Genomic DNA, 25,232 nt, shown 5'->3' with positions numbered 1-25,232 from the left:
AAGAGTACTATTAAAGAAATAAACAATTTTGCAAACAAGTCTTTATTATAAAGGCTTGATTTGCAAGCCTTTATTACGTTTAAAGCTAGTTCTTTCAAAATAAGCATTTGAACAAGTTCGCTATTTAGAATGTTAGCTAAATGAGACGAAATAACAAACATTTATAGGTTTGTCTTCGTGACACTGTAGTGAGGTGATTCGGAATTTTTTTTTTTTTTGATTTTTTTTAATCAAGCTACAGCGAAAGCTTGTGTATTTTGTGTAACTTGTGTATTTTACCTTTACACTACAGGAGAAGCCCCACTGCATAGCTATGTTAATATATGTGACCGAATTAATATGAAGGGGAAATGGTCCTGCAGATTCTTGTGGATCAAGCGAAAATTAAGTTTTCATATATTTCACTGGTTAACATTTCTGAATCTGTATAATTGTAAGAAAGGCTAACGAAAATCAGTTTAATTCTCTTTAGCTCACAGTAAAAGTAGGTCATGACAAAAAGATATTCTGCAGCATCCTGAATGAAATGATGGAACTGTTCGACACAAGATGGACACTTCCAACGAAAGCAAAAACTGCACATTTAGAAAATGTCTTTCTTTAAAGGTTTTGGCAAGCCATAAGAAGGCTGTTTCCCTAGCAAGAATTAGGTTATGTTATAGATTCTTACGTCCACAATCGAGTGAAGCAACATGATATTCTGAATTGCCATTTGTCTTCGTATTTTTAATTGGACAGCCATTCTTAATTTGCTGAATCAAAGACTGCAGTTTATGCGTTATCACTTGAGTTATGTTCAGAAATATAACTTAAAAATAAGTAGATAAAATGAAAGACTCGTCTTCAACTTGGGTTCCAGAAATTTTAAGAGTTACAATATACATGGTATGTTGCGAAAATTTATATCTGCAAATAACTCATTCAATTTGTGGGGTATTAAACTCTTTCTTTGTTGCTCGAATATATTATCTATAATATTAATCTATAACGACCAATTCCTGGTCAGCCCAGTGAAATGATGTAATATGGGTTTAAATTTTTCGTGGGTGTGGTGTTATGTAAATCTAGATGGAGTATGGAAAATGCAGGTTTGTTATTGCAAAATAAGCTTATGGAGGTCTTGTATGAAATCAGATTAGACCAAAACCTGTATATGAAAGACCTTTGATCGATTACCACATGACAAAACAGGCAATTAAACTGAAACGGATGGGTTTAGATAATAGATTTATGCTTCGGAGAGGAAACGAGCAATCTGATATGAAAAGCAGCAAATGTACTTAAAGTGTGTATGAGAAAGGAGCATTCTAGAAGAAGATAGTCACTAGTGGTATGCCAGCAGCAGCTCTTCCTTGGAACCGTTGTTATCTTTCATATTAATGATATTGGGAGAGGTTTAAATGGGGCTATGCAATTGTCTGAAGATAATGCAAAGTTGTAAAGAATTCCGATGAGCAGAAGAGGTTGTAGCTCGACTGGAGAATTTCAATAGACTGTATCATGAGTGACCAAGCGAGTGGAGTTACCATGTCAATATTGCAGAGTGTATGATTTAAAAAAAAAAAAAAAGATTTTTTGTATGATTTTAAAAATGTGAAAAGCAAAAATGGGATATAGAGTAAATATCTGATAGGTATGTCGTACAGCAGGTGGAGGAGATAAGAGATCTAGGACCGATGGTAGATGAGGACCTAAAATTTTAGGCAAGTATTGCTAAAACTGTGACAACACAACGGATTATGACAATGATGAGATGATTGTAGTGTCCATTTATAAATCCATTTTGTTTGTTTTAAATCAATGTGGCTTCCATTTATATCTTTCTATATATCCTATTGTGAGTAGATATAGTCACCTGGTTTTCACAGGAAGTCTAAATATAGAGTACGAAAAAAAATTGAGGAAATACAATTTTCAGAGCCTCATGGATAAGAAGGAAGGAGATATGACTAAAACATACAAGTTGATAAGGAGTTGTTACTGGATTAATGTGGAAGATCAGATTTATAGAATTGGGAAGAGGCAGAACAATAGGTCATCTCTATGATATTCTTTATGGCATGAGCAGGGGAGTGAAGGTCGAGTTTTTTTGCTTGGAGAGTGGCTAGGGAGTGACATGCATCGCCTTAGAGTATGCTGAGTAAGAAAACTGAATGAATTTAAGGTGTGGTTCGATGAGGTGTGCACGATAGTACAACTTTCCGTGGGGATCCGAGGATAATAATAATAAATATTTAAAATGCACACAAGCTAGCTTTAAACGATTTAAACTATCCTCCTCCAGAACAAATAATATTACAACCTTCTCACCATCTGGCATGTCAGAACCACGTTAATCTCTCATTCAATTCTTGCTATATATCTTTCTTGTATGTTTGGGACCAACTTTCTCGAATGTGGCTTATGTTACTCTAATGTTTGCAAAAAAACCTAAATTCCTCACTTCATCCGATACCTGCAGTTGACCTTTCACATGATGGTTATGAATTTACTTTCACCGAAACTAAAACATGCATTTCTTAGTTCTCAGCCCTGGTGGGATGGGTTGGGTTGTGTGAAAGCAATAAGACCGAGACCAGCGTATGATGTAATTAATTGTATATATTCTTCGGCCTTTTGTCTTTCTTTTTAAATCAAAAAGTTGAGTTTCCGAGAGGAAAACCCATCCACTGTCGTATAAGACTGGCCAACCCATGTTCAGTTGAAAGACCGTATGTAAACTTAGCATAGGTACCGTAGGTACTTAGCATCGGATATGAGATTCGATTTAGGGTCTTTCCAACTAAAAAACAAATATCACGACATTATCACTCTATATTAGCTTGATGCAAAGAGGTAATTATTCTCACTTTTCGTTATTCATATGATCTTTGCACCTCATTTGTCAGTATATAAATTAAATCCATAACATCAAACCATCCTTGAGAAATCTAGGAGTAGAGTTTTGAGTTTACTAATTCCGTTTCTCATAGAACTTCCCTGTTCTTTTATTTAAAATATAAAAGAAAATTTATTTATTTAGTAAATGTGAATAAAGAGCTGTTATTTACTTAAAGCGATGGCTTTTCTTCCCCCCCCCCCCGTCGTGCCTGCGCATTCGACTTCTTATAATTAAGCCAAACATTCCATATAAAGTAGTAACTTGATCTTCGCAATGAGATAAAAAAAAACATGACGCCATATTTGGTCAAGAGGCAAACCGTCAGTTATAACTCGCCATCTATTAGTCGGTCGCTAAACCATCATAAGATAATCATTACACAAGTCTATATTTGTTTATTTTATTTACCTAATTAATAATGACAGGAGAACTTTAGATAGCTGTACTTAATTACTGGAATTGAAACCTATCTAAGATTATATATGCTTAAGCTAATTCTTAAGATTTCAAATGAAGGTTAAAAACAAATGAATTCGCAATAAAAATTCTCATTCATTCACTTTTTTTTTTCTGATTATTTGCTTTAAGCCGCAAGATGGCCTCTTTATTCATCTCTTATGACTCAAGGAAAAACCTCAAAGATCATCCAGGAAAGGAAAAAAAAAAAAGGGTCAACGTCCTCATGACCATCACTAATTGAGTCAACTTGAAAGAGACAGTCATGCTGCAGCGGTTGATATTCTTGTAAAACTAGGCTCTGGAACATGTACTGTATATTATAATCACGCCGAGAATGAGATTAGTTGACACCTTCAAAGAGAACATTCAGTACGAATTAATGACTTCCTAGAACTCGACAGATTTATTGAATCGAACTCCATAACGATGAATCAGCTTATTTAAAGCATGATAAATTCAAGTTCCTGTCCCGGATGAAAAATAGTAAACACTAGGAAGTAGAAAAGGGAAAGATTCAAACGTCAGATACGATGAGCATCTGGAACAAGGACATCGGAACAAGACAAACTTTTTAATTCATCATTTGAGGAAGCTGATACCTTTTTCTATTCTCTTTTTAAACTAAACTTCCAAATTTTGTTCGATTTCGAAGAAAAAAGCCAATGTCCACTTAACCCCCCCCCCACACACACACACCATGTCTGAGGCCTTGATACACTTCTCGCATCTTATCACAACCGGCTTTCAGCTAAACGTTTCCTTGAGACTAACCGCATAACCTCGTTTTTCTCTGTGAAGTTTCCTATTAGTTACCACGACGCAATTCACTCAGAATGATTACTTTGTTCATTCTTCTTGTAAGATCGAGACAAATGCAAATAGCATTCATTGTCCAAGATTTTCACAGGACATTACAAATTAACCTTTAAAAGAGCAAATGTGATTTGAAAGAGATCGATGACATTTGTTTCATTGCTTACATGTCACTTTGATCACTATACAATGTCTTTTTCGTTTATCCACTTCTCATATTCTTCAAGTGTTACTTTGAAAGTGCCATTTGCAGTTTTTCTCACGATGTCCACTCCATCGTTTATTATTAATCTTGTCAAAGCTCTGCTGCGTGTGCATGGTGAAATTGAAAAGCGTGACGGTAATACTAGGAAGTTTGAGACACTTTCTCTACATACCAGGAAAGTAGTGCGAGCAACATCTGCGCTTCGCTAGAGAAAAATTGATGATCACCACATACTAATCGGCTCCGTCAACGTACTTAGACAGCTGAATGAAATGCATTCTGGTTTTCAGTGAATCACAAAAACTTGCAAAGAAAAACAAGCAATTTTCAACAGAATTTTACAGCGGGAAATAAGTCATGATTTCCACTTTTATTTTTTCGTTTTGAATTAAACATTTCCTTGAGATGTATACGTTTTAAAAATATGCATTGTCTTCCGATATTTATGATATTTCAACTCCATTGATCCAGAATTATGGTAGTTAAATTTTTTAGTCGGATACTTACTTCCAAAGTACTATATGATGGTCTTACACTGGGTAATGATGAACTGCATAATAGATTCGGTATGGCATCATCTACAAACCCAAATGCGTCTTTAAGAGTGCACAAAAGCTACAGCTATTGATGTTATCGTGAATTTGGGAGAACCATGATATAGTTAACGTTTAAAAAAATAATGTTGCTATTGGGCTTTGTTAGAAGGAATATTCATTGAGAGATAACAGCAAAAAAATTGGATCACCATCCTTCAACGGTGACAGTATGAGATACTGTTTCTTCAACAAAAAATGCAAGAAGTAATGTTAAAAAGAAATCTGAAAGTGGAAGGACAAAGCTATTTACGAAAAACTGGGTTGGTACCTTGAAGTACTTATCACAAAATCTCAAGGTTAAATTAAATGAACTGAACTTTCAGTAGGACATTTGTGTAGGAGTTACAGCATTACTGTTAGATCGGTTAGTGGACGGTAGCTTTAAAGATTATCGTCTGCGAAAACATCCATTTGGACTAAAAAAAACAAAAGTGTGTTTCACTTCTAAAATGGGAATTTCACAAACTAGGTGAAATTCAAATCGTGAAAACTATCATATTTTCAGATGAGTCGATAGTTCGATGTACACAGTACATCGTTTAAGTAGATCATCTAAGTTCAGATGAAATTCAGTATAGCAAATGTGCACATCGGAAGGCTTCTCACCAAACCTCTGAAGGATACCCCAAGACATTTCCTGAAACGAACACGCATAACTGTGGTTATGTTGAAATCCTGAAAATACAGTTAGTGCTATTCATTACTGGGCAAGTTTGATGCACTTAGAAACTGCATTTAAAATTTTGTGCCATGTTATGGAGCTAAAAAAAAAAACTGTTCTTACTGACAATTATTACTAACTGAAAGTGCAATTTTCTCATTTCTACTAGCATATCATCGCCTTTTAGATATAAGAATAACTTAACTGCAGACACAAAATATCAGAATACTACTACGGCCTGGTAACATCCCAAATCTTAATCCTGATTGAGAATGTATGAAAGAATGTCAAGAACTCAGTACAAATTGTACATAATCTGATTTCCAGCACGCCAAAGAGATGTGTTGTAGCAATAAAGGCACAACAAGAAAATGATACTTCAACCGAACAACACTGACTACTATACCACACTATACATCCTCTCATATGGTATATATTAGTGTGTATATATCATCTCATCTAATTTTTTTCCCACTAGTATAAGCGAACTGGAATACAGAGACCTCTTTATTTTCCACCCCTGCTGGATTGGGAAATGTCACTCGTGTGTTCTTGGGTCAGCTTTTCCTGTTTTGCAGAATGAAAATTCTGAGTTCCAGGAGAAAAAACCCTGCGTTCTTTATTTTAAATCGGATAGCTTAGCCCCAAGACAAGCGTTGGTGGTGGTGGGGGGGGGATAATAAAAAAAGGTTTGGCATCCTACTCTTTCCTCCAAAAATATCAATGGATAATAAATGTTTATGATCTAATTAGGTCTTAGCTTCTGACACGTGTTTGAGTCTGCGTAGTAATCGGTTCAAGAATGGACAGAGCCTTTTCTTGATTGAACCTTTGTTTAAAAATGTTAATATACCAAACGATCTATTTTACTAAGCACTATATTAAGTATGTTAAGAAATCTGCGATATATATGCATAATTCAAGATCAAAATGAATGTGAAGGTACTACGCAGTTACTACAAAATTCATTCCAGGCCCCTGCTGAGAAGTAAGAAAATATTTTAAAAAATTAGGTATAAAGAGACCACTCACAATTAAAAGTTTTCTGTGTGGTGCTAAAGTCTCGAGATTTTAGCACCCTCTGGAATTTTAATATGCAAAAGTCTCAGGACACCGAAGATCTTAATGCACTTACTATTAGTTTCACAAACCGAAAAAATAAAAACCTGCCAGCAATTTTCATGGAGCCTCGTATATTCGCAAAAATTTTATTTTTTTATAATATTTATAATTTTTGTTATAAAAATATTACCCCTATACTATATCCTCCTCCGCAAAGAAACTTCTTTGTATCACATATGGCAAAATGGGTCAATAGGTCGCAGTGTTTTTACATACGTTGGCATAACCACCTGAGGGAGGTTTCACGTTTTGTTTCTCAATGAAGTAACTGCATGTCAAATAGAGTTCGCATGCAACATTGCAGAAATCGATAGGAAATATTACTGCCGTATACAGGGGAATATAGCACACTATTTGTATTAAGAATCAGATACAGATGTTGAATTTCTGTATCGATTCCATAATAGCATAACGAAAATTGAAAATACTATACCTCGAGGTTATTTAGTGATACCGTCTTTTTACAACCCTGCTTCTTTTGAAGACAATAGACTTCCAGCTGCACGAGTTTGTTCTTCATCTCCTTGTCGAGACATAACTGGAATGAAATGAATCTTAATGTTAATTTTCATGCAGTAAATCTCTAGAATTTATATGCGTGTGCAGAGAAAGAGAGAGCAACACACGACATAAAAGGAATACATAATGAGATCGTTTGCATGGATGAAAAGTAAGTAACTGGGTGGAAAGAAATTTATGGCATGAATTTCGTAGAACGTCATTTCCTAGCGTCAATGTGGCACCTTGTTCCCTTCACAAATGCGATAAGATAACTTGAACACAACTTTTGACTTTATATGATTCGGTCGTTTGCAATGGACAATGCTTAATTATCATACAAGGGGAATTACATTATTTTCCCGTTTTACCCTATGATAAAAATTTGAGCGAAGTATCTCTAGACCAGTTTTTTGTATAATGTAAGCAGACGATAACTGTTAGCACGTATACCTGTTTTGTTGATCGCTAAAACGACATCTATGGAATCGGCAAAACAGGTGCGTACTAACAGTTATTGTCTGCTTATATTACATATTTCGTTTAAACATTTTTATATTTGTATAAATATTAATTATCACTTCAAAAATAAATTATTATAATTTTTTAAAAAAATGTAACGTTTTGTTTATCTGAACGACAATAATTATGTTGCGCAAATTGATAAATAACAAAACCAACAAATTTCTAAGATTCAGGTACAGCTGTCATTAATTTGATTCCAGTAAGAAAGAAAGAAACTAGTCAATGATTCCATAGCTTATCATCAAAGTATTTTGTACACTTATTTTTCGTACTCCAAATAGCGACTCAAGCCATTCAAACGTTTATAAAGTCACTGGTTATTTACTGGCAAAAAATAATGAATACATGCTTTGCAAGACTGCAAACATTAACTGGAGGATATGGTCCGAAAAGGTACCAGTACGTTTACGCAATGATGCGAATATTGCGAGTTCAAAAACACAATCCAGTATTACACTGCATCTTCAAAGTTTAAGTTACTTTATGTAACTATTGTTCTTTTTTTTTTCTCTCTCTTTCTTTAATACTAATCTTGAATATAAATAAATTGGGAATACTAGCATTTCCTGTTCTAGTTTTATATCGAGGTTTTCTGTGTCGTATAATTCTTAGCTAATTTTAGAACTGCAGACCTTCATATCACTTTGCAACGATGTTTTCTTTGTGTACGACATAATAATCGTGCCAGACTACTTGATATCATCAAAACAAAAGGACTGGGGAGGGGGGAAGGGATGAATATAGTTATATTCAGGTGTATGCGTTACCAAATATGATATGAAGAGATGATGAAAGCAGGTTATGAGGACGATCCAACCTAACGTAGTTTTTTCACTCTTTTGTTATCGAAATATAAACAGGTGTGAGCAAAAACGGATCATGCGCTGTAGCTGTTCCAAGCTCTAGACTCATATGTGCGCTATCTAAGGCAAGGTTAAATGCAAAGTTAACCTGAACGAACTTCCGTCTGGTGCTGCATGTTTTCGAAGCCATGACGGCAAACAGAAATGGCAATAAAAAATGCATGGGGGAAATGCCTAAAGAGACGATGTTATAGTAATTACAAGCATATCATAAATAAAATCGAGCATGTTTTCGCATATATTTAGATTTTGTATAGCTTTAGAGATGATTTAAAAGAACAACTAACGAGGTGGATGACCAACCATTGCCCTTCCCTAACGTGTTTAACGACTGCTGGGCACTGACCAACAGACAGTCTGGATAATCGGGTTTACGATCCTGCTTGCCCGATAAGTTTGATCGTTAAAAGTTTAAGACAAGTGAAACCAGGTGTTAAGGTATTAAAGGAAGGCTGTAAAGAGATAAAATATGAATTGCAGAGAACAGAGGATGAGGAACTGTACCTTCATAACACTCAAGTGCATAGTCGTGAGTGACTGGATGATTAATAGGTTGCCTATCATGAAATTGCTGCTTACATAATAAGCAACATGAATAAGCTAATGCATTCGTTAACTGATGATACTTGTAGTAGGCCAATTATATTCCGAATTCCTTCATCTCGTTTATATTCTCCTCTTAACACGGCGGACATCATTTAGCATTGTACTTTATGCTAGTGGATTTAGACTTTAGTTTGTAAGGAACGCTTGAATTATTTTGGGTGCGACTGAGAAATACTTAGATTTTTTTAACGTTTTTTTTTTCTTCTTATTGTATTCATACATTTACTGTCTGTCTTTCACTGATGACATTTATTTCAGTTTCAATTCATGTTATAAATCAACGATACTTATAATTTTTTGTTGTTATTTAATTGAAATTTTGATTTTTTTTTAATTAAATAATAATAAAAATGTTTCGGAGCCGATTGTCTCATGTTTCAGACCTACAACTGTTATGAAGAAGAATTTATAGACACATCACGAAAAGGTGAGTTTCTTTTATTTATGCGAATCTGACCTATGAAAGATTAGGGATAAAGTTGGCGAACTTAACAACACACACACAAAGAAAAGAAAGAAACAAACAAACAAAAAACAAAAACTACGAAATTAGTGCTTTTCGTTTCGGTCCATTAAATATGTTATAATTATATCGGAAATATAAACAAAGACAAAGCAAGAATAACGTACAGTATGGCGCAAAAAAAAAAAAAAGTACTGAATAACTACGATATATGTTATAGAGTAAAAGTGTTAAATAAGAAAGAAATATCTGTTTACACATGATATGTACATCCACAACTATCGGTGGAGTCTTGGTCGAATTAAGCATTGCCGACGGTAAATTACATGCTCTTTCAAGACAGGTTTCGTAGCCAAGCGAAGGTTCTCTGTCATCTTAGAGAAGAAGGGTTGGGACATCTGCTGGACGCATTGTGTATTTTTATTCCTTAGTTCATCAAGGTATGAAGGCGGGTGATGGTGGAATACTCATTCCTTCAATATACCCCAAACGAAGGCGTCAAGTGATGTGAGATCAGGAGAACATGAAGGGTACGGAAATTCTGTGAACCTTGAAATGAGCCTCCTGGGGAAGTGTTCTGATAAATAGGCTCTAGAACCACATGATATGTGACAGATTGCTATCTCCTTTTGTGGATATCTTTAATAGGCAAACCTGTTCATAAAAAATCGATATTGGTTGTCCTTGGTACATACCCTACTGTAAACGTTTCGTCCATATACTCGAAAACCAGAACTGATAATCTCAAATAGAATGTTGGTGTCATTAGCATCACAGAAGGACCGCGCATAAACATCAAAAGGTAGGATATGAGTCATGATTAGACACCGTTGACTTTTAAATTCACATAAAGATAACACTATAGTCTAGATTTTTAAATGTTTGGAACCTTGTAACATAGAAATTAACAAAGTATACTACAGAGCTAATATGCAGATGAAATAATAATAAATAACTATTATTAGAAGTTGATATATCAATTCATAATTTTATCCCTTAATACAATTCTGGCACTAAGAACCAAATAGGAGTAAGGGTAAAGGAGTGGAGATAGAATGTCACTGTCATCCCTGTCTGTGCTTATCAGATGTAGATATAAAATATCACACATTAAAATTACCAAATCTTACTGCCATGTGTTATCACTACTGTGAAATTAATGCAGGGAACGAAAGGGAAAAAAGTGAGGAAAACTGATATCTAGTAATTAATTATTTTGCTTTTAAACTGAAAACACTAATCGTCTTCTTCAAATAAGTGAATTCAACTGTGAATTGCTCGGAGAGTTAAAACTTACTAATGCTAAAGAAAAATATGGCAGTTCCAAAGTATAATCTTTGGAAGTTGTAACAGAGGAATTAAGTTGAAAATTATAGTACCAGATCTAATAGTCAGTTGAAATAATAATAAATAATTATTTATGTGTTGAAAAAAATACGTAACATAATAAACGAATTTAAAAAAAAAATCACTACTGTGAAATTAATGCCAGGAACGAAAAAAAAACAATGCCACACGCGAACAAAAAACTCATCTCACTTGTCAGAATTCCATACTCTAACCATCACCCATAGAATTCCATACTCGAAACTTTACCAACAATTCCACACTCGAACCAAAGACACAACGTGACGTCAGTGGTGGATGGGTCCCCACAGAAATCCCAAATATTCCATACTCTAACCATCACCCAGAATTCCATACTCGAACCTTTACCCACAATTCCACACTCGAGCCAAAGACACAACGTGACGTCAGTGATGGATGGGTCTCCAGGGAAATTCCAAGGATTCCATACTCTAACCATAACCAGCTCAATGACGTCACTTATCCTTATCTTTAACCATCACCAATAATTCCACACTCGAACCTTTACCCACAATTCCACACTCGAACCAAAGATACAACATGTCAGTGATGGATGGGTCCCCACAGAAATCCCAAACATTCCATACTCTAAACATCACCCAGAATTCCATACTAAAACTATTACCATAAGCCACCACTGAAAACAAACAAAAACAAAACATTCACACAACTCATGCCACAGGAAGTCACACCCACCCACGACAATAACGTCCCCTTTCCACTTCAACTCAATGATGTCACAATGGACAGAAAGCTGTAAGGAACAAGAATCGAGTGCATTTTCAGTTTATTTACTGCAATTCGTTCTTTCAGGTTGCAGATCGTCTTGTGTGTTGTGCTGTACTGTACTGTACTGTTTTGTGTATCCCGTAAAGTTAAAAAAAAAAAATGAGCGAACCCAAAATCCTTTGAAATTTTTCTTTCTTTAGGAAAATAGCAAGAGAGGTAATAAATGTTTGAATTTTTCATTGTTGAATATACTTGTAAATAATATTTAAGTTTACAAATGTGTATTTGTAAACTTAAATGAACAAATTTAGGTGTCGTTGATGTGTTCTCCATATTTAAGAATATTTATTCTGCTTAGAATTTGTAATAAAGTTAACATTTAATTAGAAAAGTAATGAAGTTTTTAAGAATCTTAAACATGACATAGAAGCAGTAAAACTGAGATTCCAGTAATTAATTATTTTAGAAAATATGGACATGGACAAAAATGTGTGTGTTTTCGAGGGGGGGGGTGCAGGGATACCACTGATATCCAGTAGTTAATTATTTTAGAAAATGTCTATTGCTATGCATTGACAAATATTTTCCCATAATTCCAATTTCTAATCATTACCCATAATGCTACACGCGAACAAAAAACTCATCTCATGTCACTGACAAATACGACTACATCCCAGAATTCCACACTCTGACCATTACCCACAATTCCATACTCGAACCAAAGACACAACGTGACTTCATTGACAGATGTGTCACTCAGAGAAATTCCAAGGATTCCATACTCTATCTTATCTCTAACCATCACCCACAATTCAATATGCGAACAATTACCCAGAATTCCATGCTCGAACCAAAAGACACAACGTGACATCACAGACAGATGTGTCCCCCAGCAAAACTCCAAGCATTCCATACTCATGACGTCACTTATCTGATCACACAATAACGTCACTGATCTTATCAGCGAATGACATCACGAACCCTCATCTTATCTTGATCTGGTTCAAAGTGCCACCCCTACTAATCTGGGTGAATGGAACCAAACATTCTGGATATAGTACTCGCTATTCAAGGTGACAGTTACATCACTCTCTTCAATGAAGAGGGTAGTGTAAATTGTAGGTGTTTTGGTTTCTTGGAAACCAAGAAACCTGTAGGTTCGCCTGTTTACATGACTGCTTAGATGGAAATACGCTTCGTCCGAGAACCAGACATTATGGAGGAAGGATGGATCTTCCTAGACATTGGCCAGCATGCGTGCACAGTATTCCTGCCGTGCAGCATAATCCGTTGCTGTTAAACACTGACCCACCTGAATGACGTTCGAAGGACTCCTGAAGGATTCTCTGTAGTGACCGCCTCGGTATCCCAAGTTTTACCGCTGTTCGACGTTGACTGCATTTCAGACACTAACTCCAGCACACGCCCGTGATTCCCATTTGTGTTATCAGTTCGTGGTCTCCCTGAGTGTCCTTTATATTGCGGCAGAACACTCCCGCTACGTCAGAACCTCTCGATTAAAGCAATGATGACACTATTGCTTTGGGCACGCTTACGGAAACGAGACGAAGAAACTGCTCACAAACATGTTGTAGGCTTGGACCATTTGCTCTACCAACTCCGTATGAACGAAAATCATGCTCAACAATAAACGTCTATTTCCAACGTCAACACAATTGCTACAGCTAAATGTAACGTCGTAGACTCTACACGTACTCTATTAATGTGCATGCAGTCGACCGGCATATCTCACAGCGCGCGTACTGAAGGGGGTGTTGAAGTTCTGTACTGTTTTTATTTGGGGGGGATAGCGCATTCCGTTTAATACATACCCCCTCCCCCCCAAAGCTAGTTGCTATGAAACACTGGGAAATTGATACCATAACTTATGTTACCCCTAGGACAAAAGATCGCAATATAAGGGAAACTGTGAGAAAGATGTTATACGAAGCATTTAACTTGGTTGGGTAGTCTTTGGAAAACACCGTGAAGCACTCAATAGAGATCCCACTCTGCCTTAAAAGAGAAATATTCGACAGTCGTATACATCAGGTCATAATATATGGAGTGAAACATGGACTTTGACTAAACAATTGACCGACAAGTGGACTACCCAGAATAAGAGATGGAAATATCACGTCGGTATTACTATTCAAGATAGAAAGCGCAATACTTGGATCAGCGCTCAGACCAGGACTAGAGACGTAAAATTTCTAACAGCCATTAAAATTTCTAAATATCAATCAGCAGGTCAGATTGCAAGAAGTACCAGAAATGCGTGCTTATATATATTAAACATATTCAAAGGGATATAAGGAATAGACATTTTTACATGAATGCTATTACTTCTACAAACTTTTCAAGCTCGCCGGGTTTTGGCCTCTACTAAGCAGGTGATCTTACAAATTATATTCGTATACCACCTAAAGATATTCATAAACATTCATGTCTGCAGGGTTGGAATCAGATATAGAAAAGCAGTGTTTTCTCATGACTTTGCTATCTCGATTTATTGTTTATCTTTGTGAGTTTTGACATCGCAAACTTCTGTTATAGATTGCCGAGTTGATTTAGAAGTTGTTCAGAACAGCATTAAGTTTCTGTTTTGCTTGTTTTTAACTTTTTGATTTAGCTAACTTTATAGCTAGTTTCAACTGTTTCCTCTACTAGGCAGCTAAAACTGACGAATTTTGAGTTAGCAAGTCTCAATGGAACGTGAGATCGATGTAGCTTTTTATCTGTAAAAGGAAAAAAAAAACACTGGTAGACACGCAATTTTTAGACAGTTTCACATACTGGGATTGGCTGAGATGGATGTGTGGATATGATACTGGAATCCAGTTTACGATCAGTAGCACAGTATGCAGAAACTTGCCCCGCCAAAGGCGACTCGCAATTGATATATCGACAGATGGGGGTCGAGAAAAAGAGCTTGCGTTTTTCTTAATTACTCCCCTGGAGGAAGAGAATAATTAGGTCCTTGGGAATACCCCGAGAGTGATTTGAAAATATAGGACTGACATAAAAATAAATAAATAAATAAAGCTACAGCAAATATCACGTTTTCTTACTTTAACCGGAAGTTTGGAATAACCCACATGGCATTACAGTCAACTACGACCGATAATGATTTACTTGACACGAAAAAAAAAATTGAGGAATCAAAATTTTCTCCCTCGTCGATGTGCGTCTGTGTTTGTTTCATTTCGCGCCGTGTGTGTCTATGAAATAAGTTTAAATACCTTAACTGTATTTCATTTCAAATGAAGAAACGTAAGAAATTACTTATAAAAAAATTAAACATTCAGTTTTCCCCTCAGATTTTACTTGCTTGTTAATACATTGGATATAAACAAAAATCACGACAGTTCTAGACTCGAGTCCAGGCCTGGATACAGGTCTGGACTCGAGGGGACACTCAGTCGATAACGACGATGCTCTTCGGTAACCCTTGACTACGCCTTTGGTGCTATTCTTGAATCTGTTCAACACAGTTCTCACTATTAATTTTACATCGATTTTTATATTTATAGCATTCATCTGGATATTTAATAATCTATAAAAAAGGACCACTTACAAGAGAGAAGCCCATAAGATCTATAAAGGAAATTTATAAAGAACTTCAGAAGAATAAATAAAGACAATAAATCACCTTACTCTAAGAAAACACTTGTCAACCATGTTCTCCCTTTGTAGACTTTAAATATAAAGCGCGTCTTGATCCTCGTGAGTGAGGAAAAAAAAATTTTTTAAATTGATGAGCTCTGCATTCGTCACTACGCAAGTTATTCCTAGGCTCCGGCTGAACGAAAAAGATCTTTATTGAAATTCAGCATTTCGGATCAATTACGTATTCAAGACTGTAGATCCATCTCCAATTTTGATTAAATCATTGGACTGTCCTAGTAGAAACAAAAACTGACTAAACATCTCTAAATCATACGCAGTAATAACTCTGCTTTGGCAGAATGGAATGCACTGATATTTGGTTTCAAACAGCTTATTTTTAGTAACAAAATTAAGCAAAGCAAAATTATGTCTAGAGTACATAATTAGGCCAAGAAATAAGGAAATGATCGTGGACAGATTAAAAAAAAAAAAAAAAGAGCCCTTCAACATTATTGCACAGCGAGAGCATTTATCATTATGGCAACAACTGACCCTGGAGCCATTTTTGGCGCACCCGGGGGGGGGGGGTCCTGGCACCCCCAAAGAAAAAGAAAAAAACACTAGAAAAATTTCCAAAAATCTTTTCCTAACTAAAATTCATTTTTTTTTTTTTTTTATTTATGTTGTGTCGTATTTTCTATTTCTATACTACTTATGAATTAGCGGTCACGTAAGGTGGGAATACCCTATAGCTCTCGGGAATCACGGCCGCTGTGAACACAACCGCGAACGAAGTAGTGCTCGGGCGGACCGAGCGATACATCGTTTGCTCGAGTCGCGCCAGAGAAGATCACGGGTGTCATGTATTGGCGATCATTACAGATACTCAGTCGTAGGTCGTATGCGATGTGTAGTGTGTATTCTCAAACCTCCCCCCCCCCCCATGAGTGCGCCACTGGCTTACTGTATACATAATTTTATTTTTTTCCCCTGTAAATGATCCAATGGAAACAAAAACTGAGATGATCGACTGAATTTTGTAAAGATTTCAAATTTAAATTTTGATAAAAATCTGTCCATCCAGGTCCCAAGAATTTGTAGACAATGCACCTAAGATAGCCGTAGGCTCGATTGTTATACCAATAAATGATGTCGCTATATATGAATTGTGAAAGCTCGTTTTTATTATTGCTTCTGAATATTTTCATGCTTGCTTACATAATCTTTTATCGGCTCTTCGCAAGGTTTTCATTAACGTAATCCTTATGAGTGGGTGAGGTCCTATGGAACTGATTTGTTCTCAGTGCTGTTGGTTTTGAAACAAATTTGACGTTCGAAGATTCTGATATCGCAGTGAATGAGCTGCATTCGTCACTACGCAAACTTGTCATTTCATGTTTGTGCAATAAGAATGACATTCAAGTATTTTCCGTAAGTAGGTGTTTTCTTTGATAGTAGTAAATGTGTTGACAAAGAATAGTTCAAGGAAACGGAAGAAGTTGCGATATGTAATCTGTTTTCAGTTCGTATCGTATTCAAAAACTAAATAAACAAAACGATAGACTGTTAAGTTGGGAACAGGAAAAGTTGAATGGCATTAGCTTTTTTTTTTTTTTTTTAATTCTATTTGCACGCGATTTGCTGCTTAAAATGTTACTCTTAATCCGCTTTCATTGCCCATGACGATTTACAACATTCACCTTGCACGAGGTATATTTGACAGACGGGGGCGCTTTTCTTATCCTACTAGAGTATCGCGTTTTGATTGCAGCCGCTTGTTGAATAATTTCCTGTCAGCTGTCATCAGTTACAACCATTTATATACAACTGTCCTCCAGGACTTCCTGTGAATATACAAATCATAGAATACATTAAATCTAGCGAAACCTGTTCTAAAGACCACTCCTATAATATACGAATCAGTTTGGCGAGAGAACTTTTGCCCCTAATAAAGTACGTTTATTTAAATATGTGCAAATCGATTGACACCATTTAATTCAAACTACGTTTTACATAAAATATTCATTCCCCCCCCCAAACCGAATTATCGTTAACAGACATTATAATCTTCAAATATTTCATTTAGTTGTACGTAAGATTGATTCCTAATAAAAGATAATTCAACAGCGAGAAGTTATTTACAAATATGATTGACAAGAGTAATTAGAAGAGGACATGTTTCAGATATCAAAAAAATTTTACCATTAATTTTATAAATCGAGTCACAGCATTGATTCTGACATTGTTATTATATTAGTATCACTTCCCGGGATGTATTATGCTAGACTGTAATAATTGACCAGTTTCAGACTAGCAACTTACTTCCAAACTGATCATTATTCGTTATACCCTTCATTTGATCACGTCTTATATTTCGATCTCCTAACAGTAGCATCCTATATTGTGCTGCTACCCTTAGTCACTTTTGTGCAATTCTTATTTGGTACACCTGTTTTGCTATTCTTTCATTATTCTGTTTAGGAAACCATACTGTCTTAGATATTTGGTTCCGCCTCTTACTTTTTGGAATATTATATGTCAAGTTATTTCCTGATAACCTCGTGTTTAATATGCTTCTGTCATTCATGCCATCTGTTCACTCTCTAATTTTCTGCAAATCTATCTATGGTCTCCAATCATGACCATCTGTTTTCTTTCTAACTCAAATCCAAATGTCTAAACTAGTTCAAACACGGTCTTGTTTGAAACACCTAGCTTGGTGTTTTGTCTGATTTTTTTCTCTCGTTCCACATTAATTTATTCAACTATCTTCCTATTGTATCATCATACTTATGTTAATACGTAAATAGATAATAAGTCGCAAGAAATTTATAAGCACCATTAAAAACTAAATTAAACTTCCTGCAACTCTAGTTTCGCAATGCATATTTACTGATACATTTTTTTCAAGCATCAGATCCAATTAATGAAAGAAATTAGAAGATTTTGAAAGTAGAGAAAAAAATCATCGTTTCTTTCCCGTTCTAATGAATGTTTTACCAATATGGTATAGAATATATACAGTAGCGTTATCCACACATAACATGAACTTAACTTCGGTAATAATGCATTGTCTTATCGTATTTCTATAGTCTTCTATGGTTGTTAAAGTGCTTGTTTCTCTGGCAGGTTTGCCTGCTTCATATGACACACACACACACGCAAAAAAAACCATCTTCAGATGAAAATCTCATCTTTCCATCTAAAACGATGTCGTCGCCAACTACACTTCAAAGATAATGAGAAAGAAGTAAAGCAGTTGTGGCAAGTAAAGTCCGCTTTCAGCCGGCATGGTAGGTCGAGTGGATAGTCATATTTCGACGAGGACAAGAATAGTTAATGAATGTCTTTCGCTTACTGGAGACTGACTTAGGGTGTCATGAAAAAGTTCCTTGTGTGTGTTTGGTTTCGAAAACAGAGTTTACGGATTATCTAACTCACCAGTGGTACTAATACTAATTGTACTAAGCAGGTTTACAACTATTCTCTGGTGGGTTTTACACAAAAACTCCTTTTTTTAACTTTCTGCATGCAGAGTTAAATAGCAGGCAGTTTTATAATACTGAGAAAAAACTTCGAAAGATATATATTGACCTGCAGACATGGGTGCATCTTAAGTAAGAAACACTGAGTAAATAAATTAAATTATATGAATTGACCTTATTTTCGGAAGGTCAAAACAGGTGTGTTTTATGTTTTCTGTATAATGCATACCTATCTGGTACCTGTTATTACCCAAAAAGTGTTAAATAAAACTACATAAATTAGGTGTTTCTGCTTGAGAGTTACAAAAGTTGTGAAGTCGCGATCTTTTTAATACAGTCATACTATAAACCATGAGAATACTGTTACTTACAGTATTCTCAAAATTACTGTACAATTACAGTAATTTTTTATATAGCTCCCAACTGTGAAAGGTTTATGTAAATCTCTAGTACATTCGTACTGTGAATTTTTAAACATTTTTTATATTTTTATTTATTTTTTGCATAGTCTCATAGAGCCCTAGAGACCAAAACATGAAACTCAAGTCACTTTAGGCCTCAAGTAAACCGGGAGGGTTTCACATCTAAAGATACTTACAAACACCCATTCCCACAGCGGCATTCGAACCCGCAGCCTTTTGGTTGGAGAAGGGACACGCTAACTGCTCAGCCAACCAGTGTCACTGTTACTAGAAATTAATCTCACTTGGTATCCATGGTTCATTTGCGTGTGGTTTTATTATCTCCACGGTCTGCTAATCAATATAGCAAAAAAAATCTGAATATCATTTTTTATTGAAATACAAAATAAAAAAGTGCCAGAAATACAAAAAAACGTTCAAATAATGTAATAACTGACTATATCTAATTAGGTACTTCTTTTGTCCATAAATTATTATTTACAAGAAAAGTTTAGAAATAGCACCTGTTATTTCATATTCTCTCTTCAACTAGCGTTGGTCAACTCAGAGTCACGAGTTTAACCAACTGGTATCCATCCCTATTGAAACATGTTTTATTCCAGATCGGTTTGTTATCTTCAGTCTTATTTTCCGTTTCTTATGATCTCAATTGCATTTAATTACAAATTAAGTCAAATTAATATTAAATTGACAAGATTTTTGCCCAAATTTAAAAATTCGGGCAAAAATTTAAAAATACATTTTCAAGTAGCTCTATATCACGTTGTAAAATACTTGGATTATGAACAAACTATTTAGTGACAGCGGTTGTTTCCTGCTAAATGTCATTTAGTCCACCTTGACATTACGATTCTTTTCCTCCTTATAAAAGAAACAGTGCTAATAACACAACACACTCCACATAAATACATCTCATACCTATTTTTACAATCTTCGACCAAGTCTTGACAAATATTATCGTTGCTATTTAAAAAAATGTATTAGGCTCAATGGCTTATATCGAGTAACTAACTTGGCTTCATAGAAACCTAATTACAATTAATTAGTCATATTATGATAATATTATATCAATAGTTATTATACTGCATTATACATATTATTCTGTGGGAAGTCTGTCTGCTTTTGTGAAATGAAAAACCCGAGTTTCTAAGAAAGAGGAGAACCTGCTGCCTTCATATGAAACTTGCTAATTTACCTTCAGGTGAAAAACCCTTTGTAAGGGCTTTTCACCTGAAGGTGAAAAACCTTTATAACACTTGTGAAAAGGGGTTATAAAGTTCTTATATTCTTAGAAGGAATTCGAACGCACATTTTTCTTACCGAATGAGCTAGTGAAGCTGTAATAGTTAAAGTAATAGTTCATTAATTTACTGATAATTATATTAATGTTAATTGTCATACGATCTGATTTAAGTGCTATTTATGTATTTTTTTCTCTTTCTTGTGTTTCCTGATATTGGTCAGTGTTTTTCTCTCTAATGATTTGCGTGTAATGGGCGAGAGGAAGACTTATAATTAAACGAAACTCCTTATTGATTCAGTGAAATGGAAATAGGGCATAGAAATACCAACAGAGAAATAATGTATTACTTTCATTTCCAAGGACACGAACACTCCCACTTAAATGGTTTTGAGCTGCAAAAATATTTTCATATTTTTTTCAAAATGCAGTCGATCGGAAGTCCTGTTTTTTGAATGCAGCAGAATATTTCTTAAAACCATTCAATGAATATTAGAAAACTTCACGGGCAGTGAACCAACATTTTGTCAATGAACTGATTCTAATCTAACAATTGACCCATAACAGCACAAGCGATTTAAGACAATGACCAATTATTCCCATACAATTCAAGGGATGGGCAACAATAAATGTAAGAGCAAGGATGAATTCCTGAGATATTCGAACGATCCAATTACTTTCGGATCACAACTCAGACAAATTCCATGAAACACTGACATAAAAATCAACAGCCTGGAAAGCCTCATGGAGATTATCTGCTTAGAATACGCGAGAAACGATTACAGAGAAATTTAAATTTAGAATGGTTTGAGGTTATGTAATAACTGGCTGGATGAAAATCGACCTTGAGCAACAAATAAGTTAAAATTACATTCTCAGTGGTTGTGACATAATGGGAAGTACTTTTTGTAAACGTCCTTTTTAAAGAACTGAATTGGAAAAAAGAAAACAAGATCATGAGATAAAGAAGTATTGCAGACCGCTATAAAAAGGCTATTCGAAAAAAACAAACTGATGGGAATCGAAAGATTTAAATTGGATTTTGTCGTGCATATGCATCCCAATTAGATAACAATTGCTTTAATAACAGCAAAGGTCTGCCATTAACCATCCAGCGATAACTACGATCGCATTCTTCAAACATTATCATTCGTTATCGAAGCGAAACAAAATGTCCTTCCTGCAGTCTCAACATTACTTTTATGATCATGATTCTAATAATTACGTAGAAGAAAACTGATAGCGTTGGTAGTCAGTATTAATTCTTCCTCTGTCCCTCCCTACTTCTGGGGGTTCTCTGTGTAGTTCACAGTAAGGTAGCGTGACAAGACACTGACCCTTACATAACTAACATTTAAAATTATCAATTGTGGTTGCTGAAGACTACAATGGTGGTCACCCTTCACCAACCTTGAAATCTACGTGCTCATTAACAGAGGAAGTGTGTTTACTAGATTGATATTGAGAGCGTAACGACGCCATCTGCTGTTAATGATAGAAAAGGCGTCACCTTTGGTTTAACGTTATCCTGAATAACCTTCATGCTCTTATGATTACCTCGTTTCTAAAAGTCTCCTCTTACGAGTAGGCGTTTTCTTTACTGAACAGAAAGCACATTTTTCTACAATATGAGTCTGAAGAAGAGGGATGGGAGAGGCTAAATCATCGCTCAACTGTTCGTAATACAAGGAACTACGGATTGATGGCCGTCCATAACAACTTCCTGCAATCATCTCCTTCATGGGGAGAAAACGGCAGCTGTTGGTAGTAAAAGGTTATAGAAAGCACGTGCCTATAAGCCTTTTCGTGCACTGCTGCGACAGGTGGGGGTGCAACTAAATCGACAGTAAAGCTAAAGCCAGTTATTAGGTCACCCGTTCATTTTTAGTTGTATAAAGAGAACGTAGAGGTACCAGTTACTGGAAAGGTCGTAAATATCTCTTTTGTGTGCCAGGAATGTAATTGGGACTTCTCCCACTTGCCGCATTTTATAGGGTATTGATGGGAAATATAAAAGAAAGGTAGGTAGGTAAAATCTGGCAGTTAATATGGTTTATTATATTCGTGTTGTCATCTTTCTAATTTATGGTTGAAAGTCGTCAAGATTTCGCATACCTGAAAGATTCAATACGGTCTTATGAAATTATTGTATCAAAATAGACCTTATTCTTCAACCAATCCGTCCCTTAGGATGGGTAGAAACCCCCTGTAGGGATCATGGCGAATCGATGCAGCCGGAACACCACTTCTCTGCCGCATTCCATAAGGGGAAGTATTTATGTCTGTGTTCTGTGTGCTCACGGGCTGGTTTACTTGTTTTTAAGGGGAAAAAAAAAAAAAAAAAAAAAAAACCTCCGTTGAGACCAGCGAAGTCACCATTTGATTGAAAATACCGATAAAGGTTTCTCACATCACAGACGGGGTTCGACCACAGATTTTTTCCAACCAAAGAGCTCGTCTCTAGCTCACGGTTCACCTATTAGTTGTAGCATGCAGTGGCGAAAGAGAACAATGAGTAGATCTGTGTTAAAAAAGAAAGAGAGAGAGAATTTACAGCATGCTTACATTCCATCTGTTTATGGTCGTAATTAAAGCGATTATATTTAGTTTTATTTCCTTCGCATCTTTTGATATAACGACGCTATCACCAATTTCCCTTTGTACCTTTAGTTCAATATTCCTACAGGTCCACAGACGTGTAGGAATTTTTTATTCTTTTTTTTTTTAATCTATTTGTTTACTTTCCTCTCCTACCAGCGGAGTTTACCTTGAGGTGCCTCATTGTTCATTCACAAAGCATATCCTAACGTTCTCGACGTCTTTTCTCTCGTGACAATGTCAGTATTCTCATTCCTTCAAGGGCGTTCACAGCCATTTCGAAAGAGTGCTTCAAATTTCTGAGAAGAGATCGTACACGACAAATAAATACAGTTGGCAAGCTTAGAAAGCAATTAAAGGTTACAAACCCTTCAGAGAATGCATAGTATATGTTCAGCTTCGACAAAATAATGCTGAAATTTTGCTGTAGATTATCATTTTAGTCAGAATTTAAGTCCACTTAAATAAAGTTAGTCTCGGAATTTGAATGATTTAGTGAATTTTCTCTGAATATTCAGGAAAAAAAAAAGTAGTGCGGGACAGACTGAAAATACGTGGCGTGCAATATTCACTAACTAGTTATAGACTGAATTTATGTAACTTCAAGAAAAAAAATGATTGTTGTGACTGGTTGGATAGATTAATTAAAATTTGTGTATAACGAATATATGTAAATTCGTTATTTTATGAAAATCCCGTATTGCATTACTATTACATCTCTTATTAAAATATTAAGGATTCGAGTTACTATTTTCGCTCATCTCTGCCTTTCCCTCTTTTGCTATTTCGCTAAGCCATTTCGTTTCAGAATGGTTTCGTAGAATTAACGTTGGTTTTAAAACATTATCTTCAAGGAAGTCTACAAGTATATTATTACTGCATTAGTTTTATTTTAGCGCTTATTGACCAGAAAGCTTTCTTTTTTTCCTCTACTTCATGCATTTCCCCCTCTCTTTAGATGCACTTTCCGAATAAATTCTTCCGAACAAAATTTTGAAAAATGATGTACTGTTTCCCAAATATGATCAGATCTTAATTGTTATCAAAATAGGTTTTATATATATATATATATATATATATATATATATATATATATATATATATCAGCTTTGTATAATCTGCATATAATATTTTTACGATGAAAACTATCTTGTTAAAATTATCTTCTTCCAGGAGGATATAGGAACACGCGACATCTATGTGCTGATTAATTTTTTTTTTTTTATATATATAGCAAAAATTAGCACTAGTCTGGGAGGTTTCATTTTAAAAGATATTCGATTTCGTAGGATACACACTTTTTGTTCCCAATCGTTCATAATCACTTCTGTTACCAATGCAAGATTCTTTGATGATATCATTATCTGACAAATCACTTTATTCATATACTGTATATCCGAATCACTAAATTAAGCAGCAATTCGTGTTACCTCAGGTGTTTATTATCAACATGGGGTACACAGTTATCGCAATACATAATATTTCAGACTTTCCATTTACAGCCTATAATTGTTCTTCATGAATCCTATCGTCATATCGTGGCGTTTTATGTATATTGGAATCTCTCACTTTATCCTGGTTAATCTGCTGAAAATTTTTCAATCCAGTAAAATTGAAGCTGAATACAACATTTACCATGTCTTGATATCATACAGAAGAAGCAAATAAACATGGAAATAAATAAATTCAGTCAAATATTCAAATTTCTGGTACCCGGGCAAATGTTTAACCACTTATTGAATGCAACGTGTTATCTTTGAAATTCAAACATTACACTGAAAATATTTTGAAATAAGTACTGGTAGAGCACTAAGAAAAAAAACTAAACTGATCATACGCATCAGCATAAGCACCTTCCTGTACTGTCCACCATTTTAGGCACATCCACAACAGTGTCTGATAATAAGTCAGGTATTTTATACCATTCCAGCTACCATTGCTGAATGTAGTCGTCTAATTTGCAGCTAAAGTTCTAACTCGTACAAGAAGTATTCTTCTGTTGAGATAATAATTCTGCAGGCCGGCCAAGAATTTTTAAAAAATCATTTTTCCTCAAAATATGACGTGGTGAAAGAAATAAGAATCTGTT

At 35.2% G+C, this 25,232-nt stretch overlaps 1 protein-coding gene across 1 annotated transcript in view; it reads right to left on the bottom strand.

Moving 5' to 3' along the window:
* LOC150110503 (TNF receptor-associated factor 5-like) overlaps nt 1-25,232 on the bottom strand; it is a 101,643-nt gene that overhangs the window by 57,651 nt on the left and 18,760 nt on the right. Inside the window, exon 2 of the mRNA XM_090394227.1 lies at nt 7,171-7,275. Coding sequence (XP_090250353.1) covers nt 7,171-7,275 — 105 coding nt within the window. The remainder of the gene's footprint in view (nt 1-7,170; nt 7,276-25,232) is intronic.

This window comes from Typopeltis vanoorti, chromosome 1 (assembly GCF_054136105.1).
Source record: "Typopeltis vanoorti isolate ZY-2024b chromosome 1, IOZ_Tvanoo_1.0, whole genome shotgun sequence".
Classification (NCBI taxonomy): domain Eukaryota; kingdom Metazoa; phylum Arthropoda; class Arachnida; order Uropygi; family Thelyphonidae; genus Typopeltis; species Typopeltis vanoorti.
The sequence above is the reverse complement of the archived record's forward strand: the minus strand, read 5'-3'. Positions and strand labels throughout refer to the sequence as shown.